The 11,012-nt window shown below is 48.0% G+C and overlaps 1 protein-coding gene and 1 long non-coding RNA gene across 2 annotated transcripts; both read right to left on the minus strand.

Moving 5' to 3' along the window:
* Positions 1-2,542: 2,542 nt before the first annotated feature.
* LOC137672850 (uncharacterized) lies at positions 2,543-7,011 on the minus strand. The gene is made up of 4 exons (XR_011049659.1): positions 6,982-7,011; positions 4,957-5,055; positions 4,334-4,372; positions 2,543-3,233 (listed from the first exon to the last, which is right to left on the minus strand). It is a non-coding gene; the product is annotated as an uncharacterized lncRNA (long non-coding RNA).
* A 3-nt stretch (positions 7,012-7,014) lies between these two features.
* On the minus strand, positions 7,015-9,758 carry LOC137672721 (dnaJ homolog subfamily C member 18-like; the record flags this gene model as incomplete). Its single annotated transcript, XM_068417121.1, has 3 exons — positions 9,658-9,758; positions 9,381-9,526; positions 7,015-7,166 (listed from the first exon to the last, which is right to left on the minus strand). Coding segments are annotated over exons 1-3 (336 nt in total), but the record flags the coding sequence as incomplete, so codon positions are not given.
* Positions 9,759-11,012: the final 1,254 nt, after the last annotated feature.

Raw genomic sequence — 11,012 nt, forward strand, 5'->3', positions numbered from 1 at the left:
AGGAGTGACGTCATAGCGAGGCTTGGTGACGTCACAGGCAGCTTCCGGGCGGCGGGGAGGCGGCAGGAGCCCCGCGGGTGGTGGCTCCTGTGGGCCTGGCCTCAGCGTGTCCCGGGCCGAAGGGGTGTGAGGCCAATGCCGTGACCGTGGCGATAGCTGTGGGAGCGGCGTCATGGTGTGAGGGAGTTGGTATTGATACCAGACGGTTTAGTAGAAGTAGGCCTCAAAGTAGGCCCTCAAAGGCCGACTCTGTGTACCCTTTAGACAGAATCAACTTTCCTGTCAGTAATTTTCCTTTCAGCTAAAATAACTGCGCTTTCTGAAGCTAACGGCGTGTTTTGCAGACAGCGTCTGCTTCTGGGACTGGTAACACTTAGAATTACAGTCGTCACTGATTCTTGCTTGCGCTTAGTCTTAGAGAATCCGAGGTCTCTGTTAAATTCCTCACTAATTACAAAGAAGGGCCAAAGATAAACAAGGCTGTGAACAACATCTTTGTAGGGTCTTAAATGACTTGATTCACAGCTCTGGGGTCAGGAGTAGAGATAAATCCTGTAAGAACCAGAACAGGATCTTCTCCTTGGAGCCACCTGCATGTGTCAACAGAAAGACCTCAACCACGCCTGCGCAGAAGCACGGTTATACATCAGACAGCGTAACTATGGGGGGATTGCGACCCCCAGAGCCCACCCAAGACCCCTTCCCCAGTTTAGTACGTGTGTGCAAAGACATTACATAATATATTAGCATATGCATAAGGTTTCTTGGAATAGGCGGGCTTTTCTCAGGAATTGTATGAATATTCATTTTTCTATAATATATATAATGAGTGTGCTTTTGTCCCTCGGTGAGCATGTTAGGTGGAGCAATCCCCCGTGTCCCTCGGCTGAATAAAGTAATGCCTTCTCATTAATGCTAAAACCCAGGGTTAAGGAGTTTTATTCCCGATTTTGGGGACAGTATCTTCCACCAGTGTGCTTTGTAGGAGCACAGCAGCTTGGAGAAGTTCTGTCCTTTCACGTGGGCAGCAGCGACTGGAAGTTAGGGGTTATGTCACTTCTATGCTTATTTTTTATTCATTCTTTGTTTGAACAAGTTCAAAGTTGGAATTTTTGCCTTTGGATGTGGGTCAGTTTTAGAGCGGAGCAGGTTCAGGTTATTTGTCAAGACCTTCAAGATTCTGTGGGAAGAAGGAGCACAAAGGAAGGAAAATTAACCATGGGACCATCTTTTGGAGATCATTGTGGAGGGGAGGTTAGTTAAAGCTTGACAATTACTGCAGTGTCTGATATCACAGGTGCTGACCAGCTGCCTTTGTAGTGCCTTCCTGCTTCTGAGGCTCCATGCACCGAGTCTAAGATCTGGAGCTATCTGGATCCACCTACTTGGGAATCACCTGGGATCTCGTGCTTAAGCAAACTCACCAGTCTGGTGGAGGGCGGATGAGCGAAGTGATGTCATTTTACTTTTCAGGAATTTTACCAGAACGGCTTCATTTCTTTAAAAGAACAGCTTATCAAACTACCTGGTGTGTGTGTTAGAGATAGAAACTGTGCTGGATCTTAGCAGGAGCTGTGCAAACATTGCATTTATTTTGCTGAACATGTAATTGCCAGCTGCAAAGCACAGCTACCTCTAGCACTGCACGTTCCAGTAAATACCTCTTACCCAACCTATAAAATTAAATTATTATGTTTCGTCAAACTGTGCAGGGGAATGTGTGCAGTGGCACCTATTTTGAGTGCTTGGCTAAGTCTTTTTTTCCTTAACTTCACCTCCGGGGTTGATGGATGCTGATGCTCATGTTCGGAGAAGGCAGTATCTCAGTGTACTGCTGCTGGGTAGACGAGGTGCTTTGGAGGTCTGTGTTGACGGTGGAGCTGGTGAAGCTTGCAAGCAGGAGTCATGGTGAAGATGGGCAGAGGCAAAGGTGGTTGCAGAGTTAGTGCTTTAGTGTGTTATGCTACTGAGACCTCCAGAAATACCCAACAGTGCATCGTTTCTCTTATGGTCATTGGAGGCTGGGTATTGACATCTCCATCATCCTTGGTTGCTCGGCTTATAAGGCTGTATTTTGCTGTAGGCAGTGGAAGTGAGTGGCAGCTGGCTCTGAGCCAGCTCTGGTGGTGACCCAGCTGGCTCCAGACGTGAGCTGTTGCCCTGTGGAGCCTAATGGACTGTTCTCATTATTGTGGCAACTCGGGTATGCACCGGTGGTGCTTGGGGCTGCCGTAAGGTGGGTGCTCTGGCTGAACTGGAAGGGGCATCTGCTTTTCTGGCTATCAGGAAACTCTGGGAAAGTGGTGGTACGGAAGATGGAAGCTCTCCCAGCAGACTCGGGCTACCAAACTTCAGGAGCTGAAGTAGCTCAGCATTTTGCTTGTGGCCACTCCTTTTTACACTGGGATAAAACCCTGTCTATGCAGAGACCTTGTTCTTTATGCTTAAGATGAGGCTTCTTTGAGCATGTTGGACCTGTGGGAAGACAGCAACCTGCCTGCCTGAAGCTCAGTTATTAATAATAAAGTATTTAAGATGGCAATTTGCATTTCAGCAGCACCTTTAATTCATGGCTCTCCAAATGCTTTACAGACATTGATTAACATAGCCTCACAACAACCCTGTGAGGTAGGTGGATATGATCATCCCCACTGCTGCGGGGACGACGAGGGCACCAAGGATAAGGGGCTTGGAGCAATCGTGCTGGGATTTGACCTAGAACTTGGCCATTTACATCCCATTAGGCCTTCAGCTGCAGATCATGCTTTTCTAAGGCACGGGTTTGACTCAGTGTGGGGCTATATTGAGTAACGAGCCTGTGGCTGGCTGGCACAGGCTATAAAGGCCATTAATCTAAGGCAGCAGTTTATTAGCAAAGTAGATGGTTCCTTGGTACTTCTTGCTGCTGGAATAATCTGAGGATTTGAAGGCATATGAAAAAATAGAGTTAGATATCAACCCTTGAGCATGGCAGGCTGTAACTGGAGAAAGCCCTTAGACCCCAGGCGAGGAAGCTATGTGGGATGCTACTGTAAATGTATTGATTAGAAAGGACACAATAATTTATATATATAAAGTCCACCCTTGCTTTATTCCCAAGGGAAAAAAAAAAAAAAGAGAACCTAGAATGTCACTGCTGGTTGTCACGAGTCAGCTTCCAGCTCCGGGTCCTTGGCTTCATAGCAGGAATGTGGTAAGCTTGGACTAGATGCTGTTGTCCTTCTGCCTTGTGCCTGCCGAGCAGGTGCCAAGAAGAGAAAGCAGTATTAACCACTCTGGAAAATGAGAGAAGGGAGTTTCTTTGCACACAAGTGGAGGCAAACAGGCACGGCTGCGGCTGGCTGGTACACGGACCGGGGCTGATTTGCACTGCCCTGTGAGCTGCTGTCCTGATTCAGGCCCAGCCTGCCATACAAAGGGAGCCCTGGATGTTTTTACATCCAATGCTGCTGCTCATGTATGGCCCAGCATCTCTCTTAAGAGTGAGAGTTACAAGTATTAGGAAGGTGGAATTGCCCTTTCTCCCTACTCTGAGGGCTGGGATATGCATTTGGTGCCAGTGGAGACTGGATGACTTTGAGGACTAAGGTGCCTTGGGGGCACAGTCCTCTATTCAGTGGCTGCAGATCACTTAGATCATGACCATTAAGGGTATTTGGGAACCATTGTGCAAATTTGGCACCTAAATACTTAGGGACTTTGTTCCCTGTGTCCCTTGCCTCTTTCCAAAGCAGCATTTATTACTTTGGTAGGAAACTATCAGATGGAAAAGTAGGAGCAACATGTTTTGGTCCCTTCAGCTCTTGTTTCCTGCTGCTTTCCCACGTGCAGACTCTCTTCTTGGGTAGCAGTGATGGACTGGGGGGTTCAGATGGACCATCCTGTGCTTGGTGCTTCTCTTCCAAAGGTCTCTGGATTGGGGCCTCCTTATCCTGCTCTTGCTAGATAACAGTAATAGGCGTCTTGGAAGATATTTTTGGAGACCTGATCTCATCTCACTGAGGCTGCTTTGAGATCCAGAAACCCAAGTTTAGACCTCAACTCTGTATCTAGGCAAAGACAGACAAGCAAACTGCTTTTGGAAGGTGATGAGTCTTCACAGATATCAGTGCAGCTTTGACATGAGGCCCCTAAATATTGAACTTCTACCTTTGACTCAATCAGGCAGAGGATGAGGTGCTATGAGAACTCATTTTGTTTTTTTACCTGTCTCAAAGATGTCTTGAAATGCTTCCACCTGAAATAACCAAAACAGCCTCTTTTCCTTGATAAAATTAGTTCTGGGATAAAATTGGCATTTGCAATAGGATGTGAACAGTGTGAGCAGCCTTACCTCTCTGACACCTTGGAGGTCTCCTTGGTTTCTATTTGTCTGGAGGGAGAAAGGCAGTTGGTGATGTACGGGTGAGAAAACATCACAGCTATAAGTCAGCTATATTCAGAATTACATTGTACAGGGTTATAAATGAAATCCAAATGAGATTAGAGACACCACGGGGGATACTTCAGGGCTGATTAGAGAAAATTCTCCAATGAATGCGATGTACAGGCAGGACTGAATGCTGCCTCTTCAGCCACTGGCATCCTTGGGTCTTTTGGCAGTTACTGTCTTGCTGTAGAGCAGCCCTGCCCTCGAGTGGGCACTGCTTTGTGGGAAGTGGAATTCTGAGGGAAAAGGAGTGTCAAACTCCAGGACTTTTGCTGGAAGAGCTGCCCACCTCTGGAAATCTGCACATTTAACTGCAGCAAACTTGAGAGTGTTTCCTTGTGCAGGTGGGTCTGGGCTGGGGGCTCTAAAGAGGTGGTCACACTACCTTCCTAACTGCTGAATCCAGTTGGGCTTCAAAACCTCCCCACCGTGTAAGCTTTTTAAAAGCATCTTTCAGGAATTGCCAGATCCATGTAGAAACTGATGGCTTTTTGATTAGGGAAAGACAGATCACCCCAGGCAAATACCTTCTGAGTCCTTTGAGCGGTTACACTTGTTCCTCAGGTGGCCCACGCCGACCACAATGACCACAAGCAGTATCAGGATAACGCAGAAGATGCTGACACCTGGGGACGGAGGAAAGAACTGTCTGAGATTGATATAACAGTGTGCCTGTCCTCGGCTCGTGGGGTAGCAGAGAGACTTTGACTGTCATCAAAACTTGGGTCAGAAATCAATATTTTTATTAAAATGAGCATGATACATAACAGGCAGAGAAGTAAGTAGTCACTAGAGCGAATGGCTTTAGCCTCTTGTGTTTTAGCCTCAAAGGGCTTCTGATGACAGCAAGGTGTCACAAAACAAAAACCAGCACAACGCTGCAGCTTGGCACAAACTTCAGCTTACACACACAAGTCCTCCTTAACATGACAACAGTTTAAAAAATGTTCTCTTTGTATCAACTATCTGGACGCCCTCTTACTAGTCATTCTCTTGCTAAGTCGACGCTGTGTCGACTTTGCCTACTTGGAAAACTACTGAACAAACTAGTTTCCATAATTTAAAACTCACTTTTAGATTAGGAAAATGTACATAAATTCAGACCCAAACGCTTTTTTGGCAGGGGAACTATTGTTTACTACCAACACCATAATTTAATATGAAATTATCTTTTTATTTTCTTATCCTTTGCCACTTCGATAAAAATTGCCATTTACTTCTTCATGCCTGCTAAACCTGCCATGCCCAGTACCCAAATTCCTCCCGCAGCTCCTCAATTTCTTGTCAACTCCAAGCATCCCTGTCGCCCGCAGCTACACAGCAGTCATGTTAGACGAGGGCAACGTTTCACTGGTGGCTGAGGCAAAAGCACACCCAGGTGCAATTTCTTGCAAAGGCAGAATCTTGCAGACTCTGTGGAATTATGTCACACTGTGTTTGGCTCACTTTGCACATCTACCGATGAAATTCTGAAAACGATTCTGAGGTCCCCTGAGCTGCAAGATGGTACTACCCAGACTAAAGTTACAGGGAGCTTGTAAGTAATTACCCGTATCTGTGACTTTAGGCTGTAGTAATTGGTGTGTATGTTGCTTTATACCACGCCTTGGAGGTGAGAAAGTTTACACGACTGCTAAAGCAATTCGTTAGATACTGCCAGGAAGAGCCTTGAGCTCACCATACCTTTCACATTTACTTTTAACCAAACCCGTACTCCACTGATCTTGCAGGATCTTTCTATCTTTACCATAAATACAAAAGCCAAGGCTGGACTGAGACATGCACGGAGCTGCTCCAGGTACGGTATACGCAGTAACAGCCAGCCTCTCCTGGCAGGCATCACTTTCTAAGTTAAGAAGTTTTAATTTCTTTACAGTGTGCAAGCTGCCAGCAAGCCAAATGCACTCCTATATTTCCCTAGTTATAGGGGCACTGAGACCACAACAGCAGGAGCTGCTGCCATGCTGTACTGGAACGCAGTAAGGTGTTTCAAGTACAGCACCATCAGCAGAGATACCTCTGATCCCTCCCTTCACACCTTGTTTTACCTCTCATACTATTTCTGGCCTCAGACAACGGAGGGAATAAAAGCAACGACAAAAAGAAGGGTCTTCAGCTGCAGCTGGTATTAAAATGCTGCCTACCCAAGAATCAAACAGCCTAATCCCTTGCTAGACTAAAATATTCTTACCCCTAACTACAACTGTCAGAAATGTTCAAGAGAGGCTGGGAGGTTCGGAATTTGCCCTGCAGCAACAGCCATTACCCCACTGGGTGCTCTCTCTTCTAGGAGTGTTCCTGGACAGCAAGGCTGGGCTTTGACAACATTTTTTGGGGAACAGAGTAGCTAAAATCTGAAGTTTAAACCGTGCATTAAGGGAGCTTTTCCAGGCATAAAAAGCTAGGAAGGGGGAAAAGTGCAAATCCAAACAAGTTTTTGCTCTTTTCAGATGTATCATCAACTCCCTGAGCAGTACCAAGAGAAGCTGAACTTCCTTTATGGTCTAGTGTCAGTTCATTGCATTTCAAAAACACCGCAGACAGATACTGACCTGTAGGAAAGCGCCCACCAAAAAGCATGTGAGTATTTCTTCTGGTATAATTTCTGTTTCAAAGTCTGTGTAGTAATCGTAGTGCCTGGCCTGGCCAGTGCTGACGTGCTTGTGGTCACTTCTGAATTCTTTGTATCGTAATCGTTTTTCAGGGTTGCTCAGAACTGCAAAAGCATTGCCTATTTCTGGAGAGTGAATTAAAAGAAGTGTTACTCAGGCATATCACGCAGTATTTCCAGATCTAAGACTCTTCTAAGCAGTGTAGCAAAAAAGCCCAAACAGGCATAAAAAATTGGTGCTTGACCAAAGCTTGAGTTACTTTTGAAAGAACTGCCTTGTGTTACAACACTGGCATTACCTGTGATGGAACAATTTCCTGCCATCACTGATACCAGGAGAAAGACAACAGTGTTAAGGTCTATGGAGAGAGCTTAAATATTTGTAAAACTGAGGTGAGAGAGTCCACTTCAGTCAAGAGACCGAGTGAGAACGTAACATTTTATCAGATCAAACTAAGCACCGATACAGAAGTGCACCTCCACATACCATACACAGTTAATACAAAATTAGTAACTGCAGGGACTAATTAATATGCAGAACCATATTCCAAGTTTTTCTGTTGGCAGAGATGCTTGTGAAGCTGTACAGCGTATCTGTTTCACACTTCACGTCAAACCACTCAGAAGTATTTCTTTGGTTCATGTTCTTCCCTTGATCTTTGACAGAACACAGCTGGTAAACAAGTTCATAGAGAAATACGACCCCAACACAAAAAAATAAAGAAAAGCCCTTCAAAACCTCCTTATTCTAACACACTATGAATGAGTATCTTACTTTCCTCACGCTGCCTTACAGAGCTGTTGCAGACAGCTGCAGCACAGCATGGAAAAGGCAAAAGATGTGAGAGTTTAGATGCCAACATTGTTGATACAGGTTGAGATTCCAACATTGCTGACAAGTCCAGACACACACTATTGGACTCAAATTTCATACGCTTGCATATATATACGTGCCAGGCTGGGCCCAAAGAGTTGTGCTGAATGGAGTTAAATCCAGTTAGCAGCTGGTCACAAGTGGTGTTCCCCAGGGCTCAGTACTGGGATGAGTTCTCTTTAATATCTGTACCAACGAGGGGATCGAGTGCACCCTCAGTCAGCTCGCAGACAACACCAAGTTGGGTGGGAGCGTTGATGTGCTGGAGGGCAGGAGGCTCTGCAGAGGGGTCTGGACAGGCTGGATCGATGAGCCAAGGCCACTGTGTGAGGGTCAACAAGGCCAAGTGTCGGGTCCTGCACTTGGGGCACAACAACACCCCGCACCGCTACAGGCTGGGGGAAGAGTGGCTGGAAAGTGCCTGGGGGAAAAGGACCTGGGGGTGTTGGTCAATGGTGGCTGAATATGAGTCAGGCAGTGTGCCCAGGTGGCCAAGAAGGCCACCAGCATCCTGGCTTGTATCAGCACTAGTGAGGCCAGCAGGACTAGGGCAGGGATCTTCCCACTGTACTCGGCACTGGTGAGGCCGCACCTCGAATCCTGTGTTCAGTGTTGGGCCCCTCACTCCAAGAAAGACCTTGAGGTGCTGGAGCGAGTCCAGAGAAGGGCAACGGAGCTGGTGAAGGGTCTGGAGCACAAGTGTGATGAGGAGCGGCTGAGGGACCTGGGGGTGTTTAGCCTGGAGAAAAGGAGGCTGAGGGGAGACCTTCTCGCTCTCTACAACTGCCTGAAAGGAGGGTGTAGCGAGGTGGGGGCTGGTCTTTTCTTCAAAGGAACAAGTGACAGGATGAGAGGAACTGGCCTCAAGTTGTGCCAGGGGAGGTTTAGATTGGAGATCAGGGACAATTTCTTCCCCGAAAGGGCTGTCAAGCACTGGAACAGGCTGCCCAGGGCAGTGGTGGAGTCCCCATCCCTGGGGGGATTTAAAAGCCGTGTAGATGTGGTGCTGAGGGACATGGGTTAGTGGTGGGCTTGGCAGTTGCTGGGTTAACGGTTGGACTCAATGATCTTAAAGGTCCTTTCCAACCAATATGATTCTGTGATTCTATTTGATGATTCTGTATATAAAAAGATTTATTCATGACCCAGAGCAGCTATTGATTACACAACACCACACTCCTGCACGGCCAATGTAATTTCCAAGCGTTTACCAGTATCTACGAACGAGACTTGGGATACGTTTCCGTTTGCTTCTAACGGAAATCTGCATTCTGAAGACTAAAAGGCAAATCTTCCCGACCAGCTCCGGGATTTTGCGGAGATGCGTGTATCAGTCTATCAAAATGCCCAGCTTTATGGGCCCGTATGATGCCCTTACATAAGGCGCAGCACAGTTAGTCCGAGGCAGCCTGGGCTCCTTTAATCCTGCTTTATGACTTTCGAAACGGGGCCGGGCCCCACCTCACCTTTGAAAGCGTCCGTTGCCCCGGGAGCGCCGTTCTTGTCCGGGTGGAATTTCAGAGCCTGTTTGCGGTAGGCTTTCTTCAGCTCCTCCTCGCTGGCGTCCCTCCCCACCCCCAGGATTTCATAGTAGTTCCGGCACCTCTTTATTCTGCGAGCGCACACAAGGTTACCTCGTACCGGCCCGTCCCCCCCTCACCCCGCCGCACACCCCACCGCAGACCCCCGGCCGCCTGTCTCGGAGCCGCAGCTCCCCGCCCGCCGGCCCCGCGCCGCGCTCACCGCCGCACGCCGTCCAGCTGCTCCGCCGTGTAGGTCATGGCGGCCGCGGCCGCCGCCGGGGCAGCCCCGCCGCCCGCGCCCCTCACCGCCGCCGCCACGGCCGCCCGCGCGGACTGCAGTACCCGGCGGGCACCGCGCGGGGGCGGGGCTTAAGGGGGGCGGTGCGCCTGCAGGAGTGACGTCATAGCGAGGCTTGGTGACGTCACAGGCAGCTTCCGGGCGGCGGGGAGGCGGCAGGAGCCCCGCGGGTGGTGGCTCCTGTGGGCCTGGCCTCAGCGTGTCCCGGGCCGAAGGGGTGTGAGGCCAATGCCGTGACCGTGGCGATAGCTGTGGGAGCGGCGTCATGGTGTGAGGGAGTTGGTATTGATACCAGACGGTTTAGTAGAAGTAGGCCTCAAAGTAGGCCCTCAAAGGCCGACTCTGTGTACCCTTTAGACAGAATCAACTTTCCTGTCAGTAATTTCCTTTCAGCTAAAATAACTGCGCTTTCTGAAGCTAACGGCGTGTTTTGCAGACAGCGTCTGCTTCTGGGACTGGTAACACTTAGAATTACAGTCGTCACTGATTCTTGCTTGCGCTTAGTCTTAGAGAATCCGAGGTCTCTGTTAAATTCCTCACTAATTACAAAGAAGGGCCAAAGATAAACAAGGCTGTGAACAACATCTTTGTAGGTCTTAAATGACTTGATTCACAGCTCTGGGGTCAGGAGTAGAGATAAATCCTGTAAGAACCAGAACAGGATCTTCTCCTTGGAGCCACCTGCATGTGTCAACAGAAAGACCTCAACCACGCCTGCGCAGAAGCACGGTTATACATCAGACAGCGTAACTATGGGGGGATTGCGACCCCCAGAGCCCACCCAAGAACCCCTTCCCCAGTTTAGTACGTGTGTGCAAAGACATTACATAATATATTAGCATATGCATAAGGTTTCTTGGAATAGGCGGGCTTTTCTCAGGAATTGTATGAATATTCATTTTTCTATAATATATATAATGAGTGTGCTTTTGTCCCTCGGTGAGCATGTTAGGTGGAGCAATCCCCCGTGTCCCTCGGCTGAATAAAGTAATGCCTTCTCATTAATGCTAAAACCCAGGGTTAAGGAGTTTTATTCCCGATTTTGGGGACAGTATCTTCCACCAGTGTGCTTTGTAGGAGCACAGCAGCTTGGAGAAGTTCTGTCCTTTCACGTGGGCAGCAGCGACTGGAAGTTAGGGGTTATGTCACTTCTATTGCTTATTTTTTATTCATTCTTTGTTTGAACAAGTTCAAAGTTGGAATTTTTGCCTTTGGATGTGGGTCAGTTTTAGAGCGGAGCAGGTTCAGGTTATTTGTCAAGACCTTCAAGATTCTGT

The sequence above is a fragment of the Nyctibius grandis genome, chromosome 22, assembly GCF_013368605.1.
Source record: "Nyctibius grandis isolate bNycGra1 chromosome 22, bNycGra1.pri, whole genome shotgun sequence".
Taxonomy (NCBI): domain Eukaryota; kingdom Metazoa; phylum Chordata; class Aves; order Nyctibiiformes; family Nyctibiidae; genus Nyctibius; species Nyctibius grandis.